Source organism: Microchirus variegatus (genome assembly GCF_963457635.1).
Source record: "Microchirus variegatus genome assembly, chromosome: 22".
Taxonomy (NCBI): Eukaryota; Metazoa; Chordata; class Actinopteri; order Pleuronectiformes; family Soleidae; genus Microchirus; species Microchirus variegatus.
Genome location: NC_139823.1, coordinates 17,946,907 through 17,971,940, shown reverse-complemented (window position 1 = coordinate 17,971,940; position 25,034 = coordinate 17,946,907). Strand labels below are relative to the sequence as shown.

The following is a 25,034-nucleotide window of genomic DNA, read 5'->3' as shown; positions in this document are numbered from 1 at the left end:
CACCTACCGCCGTCTACCAGTCATTGCAGCCAGTTATGTCAGGAAACGAAACCTAAAAGACCTTGGTATTTTGAATTTGAATGTAGTAACCGTTTTTAGCCACATTCTTGCTAACAAACACGTCACAAACGCACCAGAAAGAAAACAAGTCAACAACAGCAGCACAGGCACTAGAATTAGCAGCTATACATGCTAACAAACACGTCAGAAACACGCCGGAAAAAAAACAAGTCGATAACAGCAGCACAGAACACACTGAGAACTAAAATTAGCAGCTATACATGCTAACAAACACGCCGGAAACAAAATAAGTCAACAACAGTAGCACGGGCACTAAATTAGCACTAAAATTAGCAGCTATACATGCTAACAAACACGCCAGAAACAAAACAAGTCAACAACGGCAGCACGGGCACTAAATTAGCACTCAAATTAGCAGCTATACATGCTAACAAACACGCCGGAAACAAAATAAGTCAACAACGGCAGCACGGGCACTAAATTAGCACTCAAATTAGCAGCTATACATGCTAACAAACAAAAAATCATGTTTATGTTTTGAAATCATGTTTTGGCGTCATGTGGCGCCACCTACCGCCGTCTACCAATCATTGCAGTCAGTAGAGTCTCCGCTGCCGAGCAACCACGGGTTGCCAGTTAGGTCAGAAAACGAAACCTAAAAGACCTCGGTGTTTTGAATTTGAATGTAGTAACCGTTTTTGGCCACATTCTTACATATGGCACCTTCAAATATATATATAGTATATATATATATATATATATATATATATATATATATATATATACAAAGTTTGTGTCACTTTGTAACCCGCTCACTCTCCCACACCAAAGTCCACAGAGGAAACCAGTGATTTTACATCACACCTCACATAACAGTTGTCGATCCACGTCTTCCTCCGTGTTTTTTTATCCATTCAGTGACTTATTTAACGCCGTTTCGTGACATCGGTGTTAAAAACAATCGTGCGCTCCGATTTACTTCAGTGACACAAAGTGGCCACACGAGGCAGCAGCGGACCAGCAGCTCCCTGTGAGGTAAAAAATTATGATTTTTTCAATGGGGTTTGGTGTTTTTTAAACTTATCTAACTTTAAGATAATATACGTATATAGAATATTACAGACTTCAGTAAGTGTTGGTTTTATTCGACTTTTATACACTTTAAAAAAATGTTTTTTTTTATCCCAGGCTATATTTTTTATGCTAATTCTCTAATTCATTTCCTGTCCTCTCTGGGGCGACTTGTGGCACTAATCTTCCTCCATATGCTGGAGGAAACAGTCACATCCACAGTGGATGCACCAGTTCCAGAGGCGTGGATTCCCAGCAGCAGCAGCAGCAGCAGCTGCAGCAGGAGCAGCAGCCCTGTTGTTGTCTTCCTCCTCCTCCTCCTCCTCCTCCTCCTCCTCCTCCTCCTCCTCCTCTTCTTCCTCTTCCTCCTCCTCGGGATAAACAGGCTCTTTGCCTTGAAGTCTCGTGAAGTCCACCGCGCAGAGAGATGCAGCTCCAGCCTCCTCGCAAAGGTCCAGTGGTGTCTAATTATAGCCGATCGCATTTTCACCGCACCTTATTATTGCATTATGGATGCCTCGGGAACGGCGTCCCGTCAAGATAGCGTGGGAATGCGTGAGTAGAGGCTGTGGCCGTGCGTCCTCCTCCTCCTCCTCCTCCTCCTCCTCCTCCTCCATCATCATCATCATCATCATCATCCATCCCCCGGCTGCAGCTGCACAGAGCGTCTGATCCGGCGGAGGCTGCGGCGGCTGCGTGTGTCATGTCTGGAGTGTGAGGTGCGGGGATGATGCGTGGCGCGTAGCCGCATCTGAGGATCTCTCTCTGTGTGTGTGTGTGTGTGTGTGTGTGTGTGTGTGTGTGTGTGTGTTTGCGGGAGCGATGCGGGAGTATAAGGTGGTGGTGCTGGGCAGCGGCGGCGTGGGCAAGTCCGCCCTCACCGTGCAGTTCGTCACCGGCACCTTCATCGAGAAGTACGACCCGACCATCGAGGACTTCTACCGCAAGGAGATCGAGGTGGACTCGTCGCCGTCGGTGCTGGAGATCCTGGACACCGCCGGCACCGAGCAGTTCGCCTCCATGCGGGACCTGTACATTAGGAACGGCCAGGGCTTCATCCTGGTCTACAGTCTGGTCAACCAGCAAAGTTTTCAGGACATCAAGCCCATGAGAGACCAGATCATCAGGGTCAAAAGGTCAGTTTTATTGTCTTATCTTCTTACTTTGGTGCAACCGTTTATGTGTTAGGTCACATTCTGAACCGTGATAATGTGAGACAAAGAAGCACAACAGCCGCTATATTAGGTCCTTTGTTGTGTTTTTGTAAGAATAACAGTGAAAATACTGAAGTCTGAACACGGTGGAGTTCCACCTGGAACCTGTCGAGGTCCCCTAGAAGTTTTAAAAGCTCGAAAACACCAAAACAGACAAAGAAAATGAAGAAAAAAATAGAGTGATATCCTATAATTTTCATCAGGAACTTACATCCTGTCGTATCCTTGTAAATTAAATGAAATAGAAGTTATGTAGGAGTTCCACCTGGAACCTGTCGAGATCCCCTGAAAGTTGCAAAAGCTAGAAAACACCAAAACAAACAAAGGAAATTAAGAAAATTACAGTGATATCCTTCAATTTCCATCTGGAACCTACGTCCTCGTATCCTAGTAAATTTGATTAAATCTAAATTCAGCTGGAGTTCCACCTGGAACCTGTTGAGGTCCCCTAAAAGTTTTAAAAGCTGGAAACCGCAAAAACAAACAAAGAAAATGTATAAAAATAGAGTGATATCCTTAAATTTTAATCTGAAATATACATACTTTTATCCTAGTAAATTAAATTAAATAGAGGTTCTGCAGGAGTTCCACCTGGAACCTGTCGAGAGCCCCTAAAAGTTTTAAAATCTGGAAAACACCAAAACAAACGACATTTATCAAACAGTGATATCTTTCTAGTTGTATCTCTTATTTTCCTTCTCTTACCCAAACATTAAATATAAATAATATCACCTGGAACATACCAGTAAATATATTGAAGTCTGAACATGTTGGAGTTCCACCTGGAACCTGTCGAGATCCCCTAAAAGTTATAAAAGCTAGAAACCACCAAAACAAACAAAGAAAATGTATAAAAAATAGAGTGATATCCTTTAATTTTTATCTGGAACTTACATACTTGCATATTCCTCATCTTCCCTGTAAATTAAATGAAATCTAAATTCAGCTGTAGTTCCACCTGGAGCCTGTCGAGTTCCCACCAACATTTGGAAATGTTCAAAACTACAAAAACAAACAAGCAAAATCTAAAATAAGAAATTGTACGATATCTTTTAATTTAACCCCGTCCTCCTCCCTCTGCTCCAGTTCTTGTTCTTTTTAAACACTAATGTCTCTGAAGAATCTTATCAGCTGAACCTGGAACCTGTTAAGATTTCCTCAAAGTTGGGAAAAGAGAAAATAAATAACATGTGAGTTCGATTTGTTTCCATCTGGAACTGAAACGTTCCATTGTTCTCATCCAGTGATTTTGTAAGAAGCTCTTAAGTTTTCTTAAGTGATGCTTCAGACATTTAGTTATGTCTAATTCGACTTAAAGATTTAAAGGGTAAAGCAAAATAAAAAATTCCTTAAAATTCCTGTTAACTTATTGGGAGTTAAGGTGTAAATATAAGATAAGTGTAATCAGGAGGGAGTTCCTCAAGGAACCTGTTGAGATCCCCTTAAGATTTGAAGTTGGAAACCAAAATAAAGCAAATACAATTTTATAAAAGAAAGTTATAATACCTTAATAATTTCTTAAATTTCCTCTGTATCTTATTTTGAAATAAACTATAAATATAAGATAAGTGTAATCAGACGGAGTCCCTCAGGGAACCTGTCGAGATCCCCTAAAGATTGGAAACCACCCAAACAAAAGTGAGAGATTTCCTTTTTTTCTTTCCGTCTAAACCTCACCTCCTGTCACCTCCCTCCTCTTCCTCCTCCTCTTCCTCCTCCTCTTCCTCCTCCTCTCGCTCACATGTTCCTCATAAGAACACAGCTGCGTCTCACCTGTCACTCATCAACCCGCTGAACTCCGGCCGCGTTCCATTTCGCTCGTCCTCCCCTCACACATGACTGACTCAGGACGCCTTTGATCACTTTGGTCCATTACTCATCCCCAAAAGAGTGAGAGAGTGAAAGAGTGAGAGAGTGAGAGAGAGAAAGAAAGAAAAGCTGGAGATATTTCCTTTTCGGTGGCTTTTCATGTTGTTGTTTCTTTGGCTTTAGCGTCTCCTTTGATTTATCCCGTTCATATTCCTGGAGCCTCGTCAAGACTCAGCAGCAGTGGATTAAACCACTACTTTTGTCCTGTGATGTAAAAAACGCTGATTTTCTCTATGGAGTTTGGTGCAGAGAGGGTGAAAGTACGGTGGCCATGAGGTGCAAAATGGAAAACGGAAAAAACTAAAGCAAAACACAAACACAAAACGCAAAACACAAACGCAAATCACAAACGCAAAACACAAACGCAAAATTAAAAACAGAAACGCAAAACAAAGAACACAAACGCTAAACACAAACACAAAACACAAACACAAGCACAAAACGCAAAAAGCAAAACAAAAAGCTAAAGCAAAAAACAAACGCAAAACACAAACGCAAAACACAAACGCAAAACACAAACGCAAAACACAAACACAAAACGCAAAAAGCAAAACAAAAAACTAAAGCAAAACACTAACAGAAAACACAAATGTAAAACACAAACGCAAAACACAAACACAAATGCAAAACAAAGAACACATACGCAAAACAAAGAACACAAACACAAAACAAACGAAATACACAAACGCAAATCACAAACGCAAGAAAACGCAAAACAAAAATCACAAACGCAAAACAAAAAACACAAACACAAATCACAAACGCAAAAAACGCAAAACAAAAATCACAAACGCAAAACACAAACGCAAAACAAAAAGCACAAAAACAAAAAACACATAAGCAAATCACAAATGCAAAATAAAGCAAAAGGCAAATCACAAACGCAAATCACAAAAAACACGAACGCAAATCACAAAAAAACATTTGCGTTTGTGTTTTGCGCCTCAGGGCCACCGTATGAAAGTGACCCACGGCTTCAGTTTCCAGTCAGAAAAGTCCTCACTTATTCTCAACATACTGCAGACGTACATTCTGTCCCTTTAAGGATCACAGAGTCAATCGAGGACGTCCTTCTCGACCCCGAACTACGACTTCTTCGTTCTCCTCCCGTGTTCATAAAGAATTTAGAGGATAACTCGGGTTTTAGCGCTCAGGAAATTGCGAGCAGGGAGTGGGAGTCGTTTCAGGTCATGAAAGAATATGGCTTCTCATTTAATATACATGTGATGATGCATGTTCTAATTTAGGAAAAATGGGATTATTCTCTTTGTTCCGCTCTTCATGTCACACAGGAAGTAGAGGGGTTTTTTTTGGAGAAAAGAAAAAAACATCCCGTCCTGACTCGTGGTGTCGCGTCACAGTCGTTTATCAGTCGCGTATCTCTGTGTAGAGTCGACGCCGAGCTTTCAGCTCACATTTCCGGGGAGAGTGAAGTGAAGCAGCTGAGCGTCACAGAGCGGGAAAATCCTCTCAAATCAGTCGCATAATGAAGGATAATTGTGTTTTGTCGTGATTGTGCGCTCATTAAAACAGTTGTTGACGACTTTATCGAGGGAAAAATCGCTCTGAAATCGCTTAATCTTACATCTTCTGTCCTCAATCTACCTCCGTCTACCTCCTTTGTGCTGAAGGCTCACACATTAAAGAGGGAACAGATGAACTAATGTGACAAAGAAATACTTTAACAAAGTCTATGATGAATTAAGGACACGTTTGAACATGTTTATTTCACTTTTTAATCACAGGAAACTGACGTTTATAAAGCGCTCACCAAACCCCATTGAGAAAATCAGCGATTTTAACATCACAGCGACACAGGAGTTCACAGGAGTCGTTGATCCACTTCTGCCTCCATCAGAGAATTAAAATGTCTTATTTGCACAAATTCGGCTTTTAAAATCCCCCGTTCGGATTGACCGCGGTGGCACAAAGCGGCCACACGAGGCAGCAGCAGAGCAGCAGCTCCTGTGTTTCCCCGTGAGCTAAAATCGCTGATTTTCTCAATGGGGTTTGGTGTGGGGAGCGTGAGCGCTTTACAAACTTCTGTTTCCTTGTGAGATAAAGCGCTGCAAATATAATTATGGTAGAGTTGTAGACTTAAGCAGGCGTGGATTTTATGAGGTGAGGCTTTTTACGTAAAATGTGTGTTTTTTTTTCCATGTCAGCAGCCGTGTTTTCACTGAGAGCGAGTAATTGTTCAACCACACGTTGAAAAAAAAAAACCCCTGATCTATCACTTTAAGGACAACAAGAGCAGCTTGTTATTTGGTCACACACACACACACACACACACACACACACATTCTTGTACTTGCTGCATACTGAGGACTGGGTTGCTGAAAAAGTGAGGACCAGCATTTCCACTTTATAAATCAACACAATTACAAATATCTACTTCATGAATGACATCTACAAAGAACTACTGGTTGCAGTACCATAAAATGTCTGCTGGCGGAGCCCCAGAGCAAAAAAGGCTGGAAAACTTTTTGGAATTTTTTTTTTTTTTTGGTCCAAAATTTGACAAAAACTTCATACTATACTATGTCGTCCAAAATTTGAAAAAAAAAATTTGACCCAAAATTTTTGGTCCAAAATTTGACAAAAACGTCAAACTATACTATGTCGTCCAAAATGTGAAAAAATCTTTGACAAAAAAATTTTGTCGAAAATTTGACAAAAATGTCATACTATACTGTCGTCCAAAATTAGAAAAAAAAATTTGACCCAAAATTTTTGGTCCAAAATTTGACGAAAACGTCAAATTATACTATGTTGTCCAAAATGTGAAATAAAAATTTGACCCAAAATTTTTGGTCCAAAATTTGGCCCAAAATTTGAAAAAAACGTCATACTATACTGTCACCCAAAATGTGAAAAAAAATTTGACCCAAAATTTGAAAAAAAAATTGACCCAAAATTTGGGAAAAAAAATGACCCAAAATTTGACAAAAACGTCATACTACACTCGTCGTCCAATTTTTTATTATATTTTTTTTTTTTTGACAAATTGAGTATAGCATGTTCACAACCTAAAGAAGTGGATTCAGTGAAAACAAAGTGAGGACCGGCCAAAATGTCCTCACTCCGTAAAAATGACCTCACTTTGTTGGTTAAAAACCCTCAACGGTCCTCAGTATGCCACAAGTACAAGAACACACACACACACACACACACACACACACACACACACACACACACACACACACACACAGATAGATGCACTTATTAAAGTGAATCAAATCCACTCCTGGTCCTCATTAGCTGTCCTCAGATCACAAATGTCCTGCTGATGCAGCAGCAGCAGCAGCAGCAGCAGCAGCAGCAGCAGCATCAGCAGCAGCAGCGACGACGAGAACCACAATGAGACGTAACATGTGCTCGCTCACCAGAACTTAATGGGACGGCGTTGGGTTTGGAAGCCAAGACGACATCAGGCTTCCATTAGAGAATCGTATAAAGCAGAATGCTTACGCAGGGTTCTGTGGAGGAGGAGGCGGAGTGTGTGGGGGGGGGGGAGGACGACGAGGGGGGGAGTAAAGCGTGAGGAACAAGTGAGATCCTGCATGTTATTGTGCTTTGTGTGTGGTGCAGGTGGCGTAAAGCCACGGCCTCTTGCTGAGGCAGGGAAAAAAAGCTGTTAAATACACTCATTTCACTTTATATACAGTTATTTTAACAATTGCCAACAGGGACGCAAGGGAAAAAAACAAATGTTAGCTAATTAACAATAAGCTCACCAAATAAAAATCTATGTTATATAAATTCTATAGGTTTATTTTTATTCTTTGACAGCCTTTTTTTGGAACGCTTTATAAAGAAATGTCAGTTTCCAGCCCAAAATAAGGCTGTCAAAGAGTAAAAATAAACATATAGACTTTATATAACATAGATTTTAATTAGGTGAGCCTATTGTTAATTACACTGTAAAAAATGTCTGTAGACTTTACAGTTAAAAACTGTCAAACCATGACAGAAAAAGACTATAATACAGTTTTTGTAACAGTGAATTACCGTAAATATATGTATTTCCCAAAACAGTCATTTTTGCATATTTTTTCCTGTAAAAATGACATTTATCTACTGTTAAATAATCTTGCACTGTAGTAATTATGGAAATATACCGTAATATTTTTAAGAGCCAAAACTGTATCTTTTGCAGGGTTTTTTTTGTAAAAAAAATTTTTTTTATTACTGTTAAACTTATTAACCATTGTGTTAATTATGCAAAACCTTTACTTATACAGTACTTATACGTTAAATATATGGCACGGCATAGTTATTTATATGGTAGAATATGGAAAAATTCTCCAACCTTTACCGTGATAGAAGAAACAATTTTACCGTATTATGGTAAAAAACTGGCAACCATAGCTGCCAGTTTTTTACCGTTTAAAATAAGCGGGGTTTTTTTTGTTGTTTTTTAATGAATAAAGTGGTATTTTATGTTAGTACAGGCTGTTTATTTCACATTACACATTATTTCATGGCGAAATGCTTTACTTATACAATATTTTCACGTTAAATATATGGAAAAAACACACAAAAAAAGGTGTGTATATGGTAGAATATTGAAAAAAATCAACAACCGTATTTACCGTAACATCAGCAGTAGTTCTATCCTTTTACCGTAATGTAAGAAAAGGTTCAACCGTGTTTATTACGGTAGAATTCTGGCAACCACAGCTGCCAGTTTTTTACCGTAAAAACAACAGTTTTTTTTTTTACAGTGTAGCTAACATTTGTTTCCCCCCCTTGCGTCCCTGTTGGCAGCCTCCATCTTTGTTAAAATAACTGTATATAAAGTGAATATCAGACACGGTTTCCTCCTCCTCCTCCTCCTCCTCCACACCCAGATGTTTGTTTTGCCTAAAAATCACTTTTTTTTGGGCTTTCGTTCTCCTCAGATCAGCTGATTTCAACAATTAAATCAATATTTAAAGGGTCGTTGTTGAAGCTGCTTAAGTCTACGACGTCTTAAATACGCGTTTGCCACTTTATTTCACCGTTCCACGCACTTTTCTGCCTGGAAACTGAAGTTTATAAGCCGCTCACTCCCCCCGCACCAAACCCCATAGAGAAAACCACTGATTTTTTTACACCACAGCACACAGGAAGTGTCCGTCCACCGCCGCCTCCATCGCGACGTTTATACCGTATAGCAGACGCTGTTGAGTGACTTTCGGCGTTTGAAATGCGTAGTTTGGAGTCACCGCAGCAACGCAAAGCTTCCACACGAGGCAGCAGCGGCGGAGCAGCAGCTCCTGTGTTCCCGTGAGCTTAAAACGATGGTTTTCTCTATGGGGTTTGGTGTGGGCGGAGTGAGCGGTTTTTATAAACTTCCGTTTCCAGGCAGAAAAGAGCGTGGAACGGTGAAATAAAGTGTCAAACATGTATTTAACATATCATAGACTTAAGCAGCTTCAACAACAAAGCTTTAAATATTAATTTATGTCTAATATTCACTTTATATACAGTTATTTTAACAAAGATGGAGGCTGCTAACAGGGAGGAAACAAATATTAGCCAATTAACAATAAGCTCACCTAATAAAAATCTATGTTATATAAAGTCTATATGTTTATTTTTACTCTTTCACAGCCTTTTTTTTGACTGGAAACTGAAGTTTGCATCACTTTATAAGCCGCTCACTCCCCCCGCACCAAACCCCATAGAGAAAACCACTGATTTTTTTACACCACAGCACACAGGAAGTGTCCGTCCACCGCCGCCTCCATCGCAACGTTTATACCGTATAGTAGACGCTGTTGAGTGACTTTCGGCGTTTGAAATGCGTAGTTTGGAGTTACCGCAGCGACGCAAAGCTTCCACACGAGGCAGCGGTGCGGCAGCAGCTCCTGTGTTTCCCGTGAGCTTAAAACGATGGTTTTCTCTATGGGGTTTGGTGTGGGCGGAGTGAGCGGTTAATAAACTTCAGTTTCCAGGCAGAAAAGAGCGTGGAATAGTGAAATAAAGTTGCAAACGCGTATTTAAGACGTCATAGACTTAAGCAGCTCAAACAACAACCCTTTAAAAATCCATTTAATTGTTGAAATCAGCTGATTAATTGCTGAAACGATGGTTTTCTCTATGGGGTTTGGTGTGGGTGGAGTGAGCGGTTTATAAACTTCAGTTTCCGAGCAGAAAAGAGCGTGGAATAGTGAAATAAAGTTGCAAACACGTAGTTAAGACGTCATAGACTTAAGCAGCTTCAACAACGAGGCTTTAAATATCAATTTAATTGTTGAAATCAGCTGATCTGAGGAGAACGAAAGAAAAAAAAAAGGCGATTTTTAGGTAAAACAAACATCAGGGTGAGGAGGAGGAGGAGGAGGAAACGCGCTTTCACGCCGCACTGATGCCGTGTCTAATAGCAGGAGGTGACCATCACGCGCCACTGAGTGGGGAAAAGGACGCCGTGTGTGATGGGGGGGGGGAACTACATTTCCCAGGGGTCACTTTGGTGCGGGCACAAAGCAACTTCCTGACCTCAGGCTTTTAGCGTTAGCCGCCGACGAGGAGGAAGAGGAGGAGGAGGAGGAAGAGGAGTAAAGTGCTCGTTGTCGGCGCGTAAATGTGCTTTAACGTATTTACTCCACTGAGTGTTTTCACCGCTCGCTGTCGTTTGTCACCATCAGAGTCGACGTCGTCGCCGAAAACACGCTTTTAAAACAAGATAATAATAATAATAATAATAATAATAATAATAATAATCCTCACATGTTTGTTTGTGGTAACCTTCAAAAGAAAAGCACCTCGCTTTGATCTGAGCCGGGGATTTTTCCACGTTTTGATGATGATTATCACCTCGAGATTCCAAATCCCAGGGGGGAAGATTTAAAACGTGACAACATCAGCGAGGAATGGAGTTCAGGAAGTTTTCACAGAACTGAAAGTGTGTGTGTGTGTGTTTTTGTGTGTGTGTGTGTGTGTGTAAAGACATCCGTCCACTCTTTTTATTAAAGTAGTCTTATTTTGGCACCTGGTATGAATTAAAGTGAGTCATTTTTGCATTTTTTTTTATTTATTAAGCACATTTAACAGCAACACAACGTGCCGCACAGTAACATTTAAATAAATAAGCATTAAAAACACGGCTATAAAAACAGAGAAAACACTGTGTCTAAAAACTGACTTTGTGAAGCGTCAAGAAGACGATTTATCCGCTCAACCAAACACTCGCCTCATAAAATCTACACCTGTTATAATCTACGACGTCTAAACACTGTGTTCGCGTCGTTTATTTCCATTAAAATGTTGTTTTTTAAGCAGGAAACTGAAGACGTTTGAACACGATTCACTCTCCACACACCAAACCCCATAGAGAAAATCAACGTTTTTAGCTCACGTGACACACAGGAGCCGCTGGTCCTGCCGCTGCCTCGTGTGGTCACTTTGTGTCACTGAGGTTAATCTGAGCGAAGGATTTAAAATGCAGAATTTAAAAGAATGAGATGTTTGATGCTAGTGACGGAGGCAGCAGTGGATCGACAACTCCTGTGAACTTCCTGTGTTGCTGTGATGTTAAAATCGCTGGTTTTCTCTTTGGGGTTTGGTGCAGGGAGAGTGAGCGGTTTAAACGGCAACTCAAACTTCAAATTTCACAGCAAATATATACTTAAGACATCACAGATTTAAATATATATATATATATATATATATTATCAGGTTAGTCTTTCATTAAGTGGCTAAATTTAGTATTTATTTATTTTTTTTACTGATTTTTATTCCTGGAAATGAAGGGGTTTCCATTGTTAAAAAGGAGGAAAAAAAAAAAAAAAAAAACCTTCTCCATCTGCTGAACAGGCTTCTCTCTCTCTCTTTTCTCTTTTTTCTCTCTCTTTTGTCTCTTCATCACAGGAATGTTTGTTTGTTTGTTTGTGGTGTTTTTTGTGTGTGTTTGTCGCCGAACGAAGCCAAGAAACACGAGTTAGAAAAGGCTTTGTTCTCCTGCAACAAACAAACACTGACAAACACCTTCAGGAGATAATACAATGTGGCCCACATACATACATACATACATATATATATATACAGTATATATATATTCAGTATATATATATGTATATACAGTATATATACGTGCATAGCTTCTGTGTTTCTAATGAAGAGCAGATGCAGATACAGAGCGGAGGCTGCAGGGTTCAGGTTCTTTTGTGATGTGTTTGTGTGTTTGTGTGTGTGTGTGTGTGTGTGTGTGTGTGTGTGTGTAGCTCAGCAGGTCGCCTCAGTAACGCTGCCGTGGCGCCGCATAGAAGTGGAAAATGTGGAAGAGTCCTTTTCTTTATGTGACTTATAAACACTGTGTGTGTGTGTGTGTGTGCGTGTGTGTGTGTGTGTGTGTGTGTGTGTGTGTGTGTGTGTGTGTGTGTGTTTATTTGCCCTTTTCCCAGCAGCTGATGTAAATCCCTCCACAGGTAAAATGACAGGAAGTAGAGTTTCTGTGTGTCATAAAAGGTCAAATTAACAGCGTGTGTGTGTGTGTGTGTGTGGGGGGGGGGGGGGGTAGTCATGATTCAACGTTATTAACGCGGATTTAACGATAAAAACGCACGTCGTGATACAAAGCGGTAACTTTTTTTATTATTGTGATGATCATGAAAAGTTATTATTAATCTCAGAAACATACAGTTCTTGTGATTATTTTGAAGTGCCACTAGGGGGAGCAGTCGATATTAGTTTTTTTTACGCCGCTAGTAAGATATTTTTTAACAGTACGACATTTTGTGATGTTTTTCGTAAACAAATATTTTTTTTACACCGCTAGTAAGATATTTTGTAACATTGCGACATTTTGTCATGTTTTTCGGAAACGTAAATTTTTTTGCCGACACTATCCAGATATTTTGTAACTTTGCAACATTTTGTGACGTTTTTTGGAAACAAATATTTTTTTTTACGCTACTAGTAAGATATTTTGTTACATTGCAATTTTTTTTTTACGTTTTTCGTAAACATACATTTTTTTTGACGGCACTAGTAGATATTTTGTAATATTGTGACATTTATTGATGTTTTACGGAAACATACATTTGTTTGTGTCAGTAGTAAGATATTTTGTAACATTACGACATTTTGTGACATTTTTCGAAAAAAAAAAAAAACTTTACGCCACTAGTCCGATATTTTGTATCATTCCAGCTTTTCGGAAACGTAAATATTTCTTGACGCCAAGAAATATTTGACATTGCGATATATTGTGACATTGCGACAATTTATTATGTTTTTCGGAATCGTGAATATTTTTTTAAGCCATTGGTAAGATATTTTGTAACATTGCGTAATTTTTTGACATTTTTCTGAAACAATTTTTCTTACGCCACGAGGAAGATATTTTGTAAGATTACGACATTGTGTGATGTTTTTCGGAGTGTAAATCTTTTTTGTGACAGTAGTGTGATATTTTGTACCATTGCGTCATTTTTGGACGTTTTCACGTAAACGTAAAAATTTATTGCTACAATAGAAAGATATTTTCAAACAGTGAACTTTTTTTTGTTCCCATCTTTAATGTTTTTCCCACATTAGAGACACGTGTTATTTCCTGTGTGTCCGTCATCTTTTAGAAAACAGTGAGCACAAACACTTTATACAGACTAAATAAAGGTAGAGTACGTAAACCTCTGCTTCTGCTTAACTGCGATTACAAACCCATGTTATGTGCAGTTATTCTAAAACAGTAAATCACGTTTATTCCGCTCACACAAACCGCGACGGAACATTTGACCAGATGATTTTCACCAGAGCTCCGTCAGCTCCGTCCTCTCCGTCCTCCCACCATCGCGCTTCAACTTCTGCAGCTGTATTTTATAAATCATGACAGATTTTAATATCCGTATCTGTGTATAATTTAATACTCTGTCAGCCACCTGCTGTTTCCTGTTACCACAACCCCCCCCCCCCCCCGCCCCCCCTCCCCCCCACACTGCATTTCTGGAAACACAAATCTGCATATTTTATCCATGCGGTCGACAGTTTCAGCCAAACACTCCAAACCCGCTCCAAGTGTGTTGATAACTCCCATAATGCACAGCTGCCAACTGTGGCGCCGGACCAGCAACAAGTTAAACCGTGTTTATCATTTTCTGCTGCTTTATATTCACACAGTGTAAACACGGCCTCTATTAACCGTCAACTATTAGTGTTTAAACTGCATTATTAGCATTATTTTACACTGACACGTGACGGTCGTTGAGTTTGTTTCCCGTTTCCTGTTTACGCATCTGAAAAACATCTGTTTCTTTCCACTCAAACACGAGTCACAGGATGTGTTTACTCTCTTTTTTTTTTAGCTCAACGTCTTTTGCTCTCCAAAGTTAAGACAAGTTTGTAAAAACACTCACTCTCCCTGCACCAAAACCCCATAGAGAAAACCATCGATTTTAACATCACAGCAACACAGGAGTCGTTGATCCACCCTCTGCCTTTATTAGAGAGTTCAAATGCGTTATACGGTCAATTCTGTGTTTCACGTCCTTGGTCCAGATTGACACAAGTGGCACAAAGTGACACAAAGTGACCACACGAGGCAGCAGTAGACCAGCAGCTCCTGTGTCCCCGTGAGCTAAAAAATCGCTGATTTGGTCATTTTTTAGCTCGCGTGGACACAGGAGCTGCTGGTCTACTGCTGCCTCGTGTGGTCACTTTGTGTCATTAAGGTAAATCTGAACTAAGGATTTCAAACGCCGAATTTCACAAAATAACATGTTTGAATTTTACTGATGGAGGCAGAAGTGGATCAACAACTTCCTGTGAACTCCTGTGTTGCTGTGACGTTAAAATCGATGGTTTTCTCTATGGGGTTTGGTGCAGGGAGAGTGAGCGGTTTACAGAGTGACACAAACTTCCACCTTTTTCTATCGACGATATTTTAAGAACATGTTCACGACTTTATCTCAGTGTTAGACGGACTTTTCCAACAGGAAACTGAAGTTTTTAATCCAATCACTCTCCCCACACCAAAGCCCATAGAGAAAATCAGCGATTTTTAGCTCACAGGGACACAGGAGCTGCTGGTCTACTGCTGCCTCGTGTGGTCACTTTGTGTCACTTTGTGCCACTTGTGTCAATTTGGACCAAGGACGTAAAAAACACAGAATTGACCGTATAACGCATTTGAACTCTCTGATAAACTGTGATGTTAAAATCGATGGTTTTCTCTATGGGGTTTGGTGAGCACTTTAAAAAACTGATGTTTCCACTTGCAAAGAGCTGCAAAAGTGTCTGTCGCGTGAGTGCTAACAGTGTTTCAATACCTCTCACAAACATAAATAACACCTCGAATGAAACCTTTGATCGCACACGTCGGACGTGTTGTTCAGTGATAAATGAGATCATCGTGTAAATCTGTGTGTGTGTCGGTGAAAACTCGTCTTCACGCCGTGTTTTTTCCTCCTCATCACTGTTTTTAATGCTGCCGCACCAACTGCCGCCCCACTGTGAGACACTGGCGCCCCCTGTGTTTTTGTAGTTATATATAGAGGCGCTCTCCCGCCTGGCTGTCAGATTGCATTTACCCACGCAGGCGCTCTCTCACGCGAGACGGTCGACCAGCTGATGTTGTTGTTGTTGTTGTTGTTGTTGTAACACAAATATTAATATAATAGAAGATTAATATCTTCACAATGACTTTACTGCTTTGTTTTGCCTTTTTTTTGACAAGTTTGTGTCACTTTATCTCTTTCACACCAAACTCCATAGAGAAAACCCTCAATTTTACCTTGATTTTACCTCATGTGGACACAGGAGTAACGGGTAACTTCATATATGTTGGAAACGTAAATATTTCCTTGCGTCACTAGTAAGAGATTTTGTAACATTATGTCATTTTGTGATGTTTTTCGGAAACGTAAATTTTTTTTGCGACACTATTAAGATATGTTGTATCTTTGCGACATTTTGCGACGTTTTTCGGAAACATATTTTTGTGACAGTAGTAAGATATTTTGTAACATTGCAACATTTTGTGATGTTTTCGGAAATGTAAAATTTTTTGCGACACTATTAAGATATTTTTTATCTTTGCAATATTTGGCGTTGTTTTTCAGAAACCAATTTATTTTTCACGCCACTAGTAAGATATTTAGTAACATTACGTCATTTTGTGATGTTTTTCGGAAACGTAAATTTTATTTTGCGACACTTTTAAGATATTTTGTAACATTGCAACATTTTGGGATGTTTTTCAGAAACATAAACATTTTTTTTGCGACACTATTAAGATATTTTGTGTCTGCGACATTTTGCGTCGTTTTTCAGAAACCAATTTTTTTTTACGCCACTAGTAAGATATTTTGTAACATTACGTCATTTTGTGATGTTTTTCGGAAACGTAAATTGTTTTTGCGACACTATTAAGATATTTTGTATCTTGCGACATTTTGCGACGTTTTTCGGAAAAAACATTTTTTTACGCCACTAGTAACATATTTTGTAGCATTACGTCATTTTGTGATGTTTTTCAAAAAAACATTTTCGTGACACTATTAAGATATTTTGTATCTTTGCAACATTTTGTGGTGTTTTTCGGAAACGTAAATTTTTTTGCTTTTGATATTTTGTATCTTTGCGACATTTTGCCACGTTTTTTAAGAAACTTTTTCTTACGCCACCAGTTAGATATTTTGTAACATTACGTCATTTTGTGATGTTTTTCGGAAACGTAAATATTTTTTGCGACACTATTTAGATATTTTGTATCTTTGCAACGTTTTTCGGAAACTTTCTTTTTCGCCACTAGTAAGATATTTTGTAGCATTACGTCATTTTGTGATGTTTTTCGGAAACGTTAATATTTTTTGCGACACTTTTAAGATATGTTGTATCTTTGCGACATTTTGCGACGTTTTTCTGTAAAAATATTTATTTTTTGCGCCACTAGTAAGATATTTTGTAGCATTACGTCATTTTGCGTTATTTTTCAGAAACTTTTTTTTTTACGCCACTAGCAAGATATTTTGTAGCATTACGTCATTTTGTGATGTTTTTCAAAAAAACATTTTCGTGACACTATTAAGATATTTTGTATCTTTGCAACATTTTGTGGTGTTTTTTCGGAAACGTAAATATTTTTTGCTTTTGATATTTTGTATCTTTGCGAGATTTTGCCACGTTTTTCAGAAACTTTTTCTTACGCCACCAGTTAGATAGTTTGTAACATAGCATCATTTTGTGATGTTTTTCGGAAACATAAATATTTTTTGCGACACTATTTAGATATTTTGTATCTTTGCAACGTTTTTCGGAAACTTTCTTTTTCGCCACTAGTAAGATATTTTGTAGCATTACGTCATTTTGTGATGTTTTTCGGAAACGTTAATATTTTTTGCGACACTTTTAAGATATGTTGTATCTTTGCGACATTTTGCGACGTTTTTCTGTAAAAATATTTATTTTTTGCGCCACTAGTAAGATATTTTGTAGCATTACGTCATTTTGTGTTATTTTTCAGAAACTTTTTTTTTTACGCCACTAGCAAGATATTTTGTAGCATTACGTCATTTTGTGATGTTTTTCAAAAAAACATTTTCGTGACACTATTAAGATATTTTGTATCTTTGCAACATTTTGTGGTGTTTTTTCGGAAACGTAAATATTTTTTGCTTTTGATATTTTGTATCTTTGCGAGATTTTGCCACGTTTTTCAGAAACTTTTTCTTACGCCACCAGTTAGATAGTTTGTAACATAGCGTCATTTTGTGATGTTTTTCGGAAACATAAATATTTTTTGCGACACTATTTAGATATTTTGTATCTTTGCAACGTTTTTCGGAAACTTTCTTTTTCGCCACTTGTAAGATATTTTGTAGCATTACGTCATTTTGTGATGTTTTTCAGAAACATACTTTTTTTGTGACAGTAGTAAGAGATTTTGTAACATTGCAACATTTTGTGACGTTTTTCGGAAACTTTTTTTACGCCACTAATAAGATAAGATATTTTGTAATATCATCAAAATCATCAATTTGACCTTGATTTGACCTCATGTGGTAAAAATTAGTTGTTAATCCACCCGCTGCCTCCATCTGTGACTTCACATATGTTGTTAAGTGACTTCGGTATTTAGAGTCCTTGATTTGGGTTTATCTCAGTGACACAAAATGGCCACACGAGGCAGCAGTCGACCAGCAGCTCCTGTGTCTGCATGAGCTTAAATTGATGATTTTCTCTATGGGGTTTGGTGTGGGGAGAATTTCTAGTTTACAAACTTGAGTTTCAGGCAAGTTAATCATATTCTTAAGTTTTCATAGACATAAGCAAGTGTAGATTTTATTAACTGAGAATATTTTCATGTGTCATTGCCGGCAGCCATGTTTTCTTCTGCAGCTGAACGTTTTTCATTTAACTTCTAACGCTTCTTTTACATTTGATCAGATTTAATAACAGATACGCGGGTGAAGAGGCTGTATATATTCTCACTGCAGGTAATGACACACAGCAGCAGCAGCAGCAGCTATAACAGCCTCCACCATCACTCATTCATAAGTGCATGCAGAGCCTGGATTATTGATCTGCTGGTGCTGTTGAGAAATGGGCTCTTATCTACAAACTGGTGGCTCGTTGCCACACTGTTGAGCTGTGGGGGGGGGGGGGGGGGGAGTGAGGCTCAGGAACAGAGACGGCAATCCTCTCAGAGGGTTTGTGATTTGATTGAAACGCTCTGATTGTTGCTTCTCCTCAACCTGGAACCAAACCTGCACCAGAGTGTGAGGCCATTTAAACGCTTTCTGAAAGCTAGATTATTGACGCTAATTTCACTCTTTGTCTTTGTTTTTGGACATTGAGACCAAAAACTCGAACCAAACCTTATTTTAAATATGTTTTAAATTGTTCAAATTACACAAAATCTGGTGTTTGTGTACAACTACAGTGTTTTTTTCTTCATTTTAAATTGTAAATGCACTATTTTAACATGCAGTAAGTTGTAAATAACGGCCAGATTTTGGAAGTTATTCTGGAAAAAATAATAATTTTCTTAGGCATTAAAGGGTTAATATTGTATTCACAACCAGAACACCTGTTTGATTTTGTCTCATGTCTAAAATATCTGAAGAATACTCTGTCTTTCATCGCACCAAACCCCATAGAGAAAATCAGCGATTTAAGCTCATGCGGACACAGGAGCTGCTGGTCTAACCGCTGCCTCGTGTGGTCACTTTGTGTCACTGAGATAAATACAAATGAAGCAGTTTTAAATGCCGAATTCGCTTAACAGCACATTTGAACTGACTGATGGAAGCAGCATTTCCTGAATTTCAAAAATTCATGAAAATTATTCTTTAAGAGTTTTGCGAATAATTTCAATAGATCGTTGTTCAGGGTGATGCCGACTATTATGACGGTAAATTTCGAGTGATTCCGAGATACTTTTTTTTTGGAGAAGAAAGTCAGCTCACTGTCAAAGTGCATCAGGGCAAATGGATAATTTCTTGAATTTCAAAAATTCCTGAAAATTATTCCTTAAGAGGTTAGCAAATATTTTCAACAGATCCTTGTTCAGGGCGATGCCGACTATTATGATGGTAAATTTCAAGTCATTCTGAGATACTTTTTGTTTTTGTGAAGAAAGTCAGCTCACTGTCAAAGTGCATCAGGGCAAATGGATCATTTCTTGAATTTCAAAAATTCATTAAAATTATTCTTTAAGAGATTTGCAAATATTTTCAACAGATCCTTGTTCAGGGTGATGCCGACTATTATGACGGTAAATTTCGAGTGATTCCGAGATACTTTTTTTTTGGAAAAGAAAGTCAGCTCACTGTCAAAGTGCATCAGGGCAAATGGATCATTTCTTGAATTTCAAAAATTCCTGAAAATTATTCCTTAAGAGGTTTTCAAATATTTTCAACAGATCCTTGTTCAGGGCGATGCCGACTATTATGATGGTAAATTTAAAGTCATTCCGAGATACTTTTTTTTTTTAGAAGAAACTCAGCTCACTGTCAAAGTGCATCAGGGCAAATGGATAATTTCTTGAATTTCAAAAATTCATTAAAATTATTCCTTAAGAGGTTTGCAAATATTTTCAACAGATCCTTGTTCAGGGCGATGCCGACTATTATGACGGTAAATTTCAAGTCATTCTGAGATATTTTTTGTTTTTTTAAAGAAAGTCAGCTCACTGTCAAAGTGCAATGGATCATTTCCTGAATAAAAAAATTCATGAAAATTATTCCTTAAGAGATTTGCAAATATTTTCAACAGATCCTTGTTCAGGGCGATGCCGACTATTATGATGGTAAATTTCGAGTCATTCCGAGATACTTTTTGTTTTTTTGAAGAAAGTCAGCTCACTGTCAAAGTGCATCAGGGCAAATGGATCATTTCCTAAATTTTAAAAAAATCATTAAAATTATTCCTTAAGAATTTTGCAAATATTTTCAACGGATCCTTGTTCAGGGCGATGCCGACTATTATGATGGTAAATTTCAAGTCATTCCGAGATACTTTTTTTTTTTCTAAAGAAACTCAGCTCACTGTCAAAGTGCATCAGGGCAAATGGATCATTTCCTGAATTTCAAAAATTCATGAAAATTATTCCTTAAGAATTATTCCTTACTGACATGGACTTGTTTCGGGAATGTCCTCGACTCCTCCTCCTCCTCATGTTTGAAACACACACACACACACAAACACACACACACACACACACACACACACACACATTAGCCGAATCTAAATATGAAGTAGAGAAATGGTTGTTTCGTGTGATGTGAGAGCAGCACATTAGCTTTATTCAATTATTCAATAAGCTGCTCCATTACTCTCCTCAGCCTGGTTTCCTTAATTGTATCGACGGCTCACGAGGAAGACGACCGAGCTTTTCCTGATGCTCACCGCATGATGGTGGACGACGCACGAGCGAGATAATGCTTTTTAAAAAAAACAGAGACGTCACATGTGCAGGTCACATGGTACGGGGATCGGTTCGTCTCGCTCTTCTCGCTCTTATTGTGTGTCCAGAGGCGCAGCTTGTGAATGGGCAAGGCGGGCAACTGCTTGGGGCACCGAGCCGATAGGGGGCCCCCCCGACACTCAGAGGATGAGGGCTGTTTTTACTGAAATGTGCAGTGAGCAGCCGCCTCCTCGTCCCCCTTAAACAACAATGGGCGATTTGCAAATGGAAAATGAAGAGGTTTATTTACAATGTAATGCATATCTTTTATAAACTCAGTTTATATATGTTTTTTTTTTCAGTTATTTACAGTATTTTATTGTTCTATAAATTTATATTGTTTCATAACGGGGGTTCTTTACAGTGTAATGTATTTTTTTTACTCAGTTTACATAGTTTTTTAAAAGCTATTTACAGTATTTTATTTTTCTTTACATAACGGCGGTTAAAGTGCGTCAACGGCGTCATGTTTAGAGTTCAGGCACCGTTTACCAGTTAGCTAGGTTAGCTCCATTAGCTCCTTTAGCGCCGGTTTAGCACGCGGACAGTGGAACTGGAGCGGTCTGTTTATTAAAGGAAAAGAGCAGCGCTACAAAAAACGCATATGTTTTATTCAGTTATTTACAGTATTTTATTGTATATATTTATATCGTTTTATAATGTGGGTTCTTTACAGTGTAATGTATTTTTTTACTACGTTTATATAGTTTTTTAAAAGCTATTTACAGTATTTTATTGATCTTTACATTTATATTTTCACATACTTTTTAATTACAAGGTTTTTCCATGTTATTTCATTCATTTTGAAAACAAATATATTTTGAACTCATACTTTTTTCATTGGTGTCAGAGTATTTGTAACATAATGGTGATGAACACTGGTTGGAAGGAAGGGCCCCCTGGGAATTTTTGCTTAGGGCCCCTACAGACTCTAGAATCGCCTCTGTTATCAACACTATTTTATTCTATATATTTATATTGTTTTATAATGTGGGTTCTGTACAGTGTAATGTATTTTTTACTATGTTTATATAGTTTTTTAAAAGCTATTTACAGTATTTTATTGATCTTTACATTTATATTTTCACATACTTTTTAATTACAAGGTTTTTCCATGTTATTTCATTCATTTTGAAAACAAATATATTTTGAACTCATACTTTTTTCATTGGTGTCAGAGTATTTGTAACATAATGGTGATGAACACTGGTTGGAAGGAAGGGCCCCCTGGGAATTTTTGCTTAGGGCCCCTACAGACTCTAGAATCGCCTCTGTTATTAACACTATTTTATTCTATATATTTATATTGTTTTATAATGTGGGTTCTTTACAGGGTAATGTATGTTTTACTTAGTTTATATAGTTTTTTAAAAAGCTATTTACAGTATTTTATTGTTCTTCACATTTATATTTTCACATACTTTTTAATTACAAGGTTTTTTCATGTTATTTCATTCATTTTGAAAAAAAAATATATATATTTTGAACTCATAATTTTTTCATTGGTGTCAGATTATTTGTAACATAATGATAATGAACACTGGTTGGAAGGAAGGGCCCCCTGGGATTGTTTGCTCAGGGCCCCTACAGACTCTAGAATCGCCTCTGTTATTTACACTATTTTATTGTTCTATATATTTATATTGTTTTATAATGTGGGTTCTTTACAGTCTAATGTATTTTTTTTACTACGTTTATATAGTTTTTTAAAAGCTATTTACAGTATTTTATTGTTCTTTACATGTATATTTTCACATACTTTTTAATTACAAGGTTTTTCCATGTTATTTCATTCATTTTGAAAATAATAATAATAATTTTAAACTCATACTGTTTCCATTCGTGTCAGGTTATTTGTAACATAATGATAATGAACACTGGTTGGAAGGAAGGGCCCCCTGGGAATTTTTGCTTAGGGCCCCTACAGACTCTAGAATCGCCTCTGTTATTTACACTATTTTATTCTATATATTTATATTGTTTTATAATGTGGGTTCTTTTTTTTACTAAGTTTATATAGTTTTTTAAAAGCTATTTACAGTATTTTATTGATCTTTACATGTATATTTTCACATACTTTTTAATTACAAGGTTATTTCATTCATTTCAATGAAAAAAAAAAAATTTGAACTCATACTTTTTCCATTGGTGTCAAATATGGACACCTCATAATGTCATAATGGTGATGAACACTGGTTGGAAGGAAGGGCCCCCTGGGAATGTTTGCTCAGGGCCCCTACAGACTCTAGAATCGCCTCTGCGTGCGTCAACAAATGCACTGTACAGGCCACTAACGCACATTAATTCTCTTTTATTTTCCGCTTCCCAGGTACCAGCAGGTGCCCGTGGTGCTGGTGGGCAACAAAGTGGACCTGGAGGAGGAGCGCGAGGTGTCGCCCAGCGAGGGCCAGGCCCTGGCCGAGGACTGGGGCTGCCCCTTCATGGAGACGTCGGCCAAGAGCAAGACCATGGTGGACGAGCTGTTCGCCGAGATCGTCCGGCAGATGGACTTCTGCCCTCTGCCGGACCGGAGAGAGGCGTGCTGCCCTGCCTGCAGCGTGCAGTAGCAGAGGCCCGTCAGTGCGCTGGAGGACGGGTGATGGATGGATGGATGGAGAGGAGAAGGAACTAACGCTGATTTAATTCATGTTAGATCAGTGCACGATGGAAATGGAAGGGGTTTGAAATGTCACAAGTTGATTTGAACGGAGGAAAATGTGATTTTTAGCAAGACTCGCCTCATAAAATCAACACCTTATATGTTAATATGATTTATCTCACTGTTAAATAGACTGGAAACTGAAGTTTGTGTCACTTTGTAAACTGTTCACTCTCCTGCACCAAACCCCATAGAGAAAATCAACACTTTTTACATCACAGCACACAGGAGTTGTCGACCCTCTGCTGCCTCCATAACTAAGTTCAACTGTGCTATTTTGTGACTTCTGTGTTTGAAATCCTTTGTTCGGATTTACATGAGTGACACAAAGTGACCACACGAGGCAGCAGTCGAGCAGCAGCTCCTGTGTTTCCGTGAGCTAAAATCGATGATTTTCTCTATGGGGGTTTGGTGAGAGGTTTTCAAACGTCAGTTTCCTGTTGAAAGAAACACTCAGTTAATAAAAATCTACATTTGTTTATGTCTAAAATATCTTAAGAATATGTTTATCGGTCTTTTCTGACCCAGAAACCCAAATTTGTAAAGTGCCACACCAAACCCCATAGAGAAAATCCGCGATTTAAGCTGAGCTGCTGGTCTACTGCTGCCTCGTGTGGCCACTTTGTGTCACTGAGATAAATGCAAATTAAGTATTTTAAATGCCGAATTCACAACAACAACATATTTCAACTTACTGATAGAAGCAGCAGTGGATCAACAACTCCTGTTTGCTGTGATGTAAAATCGCTGATTTTCTCTATGGGGTTTGGTGCAGGAAGTTTAGAAAGTGGCACAAACATCAGTTTCCTGTTGAAAAAAACACTCAGTTAATAAAATCTACACTGGTTTATGTCTAAAATATCTTAAGAATATGTTTATTACCATTTTCTGACTGGAAACTGAAGTTTGTAAAGTGTCACACCAGACCCCATAGAGAAAATCACCAATTTAAGCTCATGAGGACACTGCTGCCTCATGTGGTCACTTTGTGTCACTGAGATAAATACAAATGAAGTGTTTTATATGCCGAATTCACAACAACAACAACATATTTGAACGTACTGATAGAAGCAGCAGTGGATCAACAACTCCTGTTTGTTTGCTATGGGGTTTGGTGCGGGAAGTTTAGAAAGTGGCACAAACTTCCGTTTCCTGTCAAATAAAGTGTCGAATAACAGTGAAATAAAGCGGCAAACGTATGCTGGTGTAGATTTTATTCGGCGAGTCCTTTGTTAAGTGGCTAAAATGCAGTATTTGTAGCATACGTAGCAGAAGCAGAGCCTACCGCATGGTCAAAAGGGAAAAAGTC

General features: G+C 38.4%; 1 protein-coding gene across 1 annotated transcript; it reads left to right on the top strand.

Moving 5' to 3' along the window:
* Positions 1 to 1,914: 1,914 nt before the first annotated feature.
* On the top strand, positions 1,915 to 23,633 carry LOC310943451 (ras-related protein Rap-2a-like; the record flags this gene model as incomplete). The annotated part of the gene is made up of 2 exons (XM_083909022.1): positions 1,915 to 2,228; positions 23,396 to 23,633. The coding sequence occupies 2 exons, from the start codon at positions 1,915 to 1,917 to the stop codon at positions 23,631 to 23,633; spliced, it is 552 nt and encodes a 183-aa protein (XP_083765148.1).
* Between the last annotated feature and the right edge of the window lie 1,401 nt (positions 23,634 to 25,034).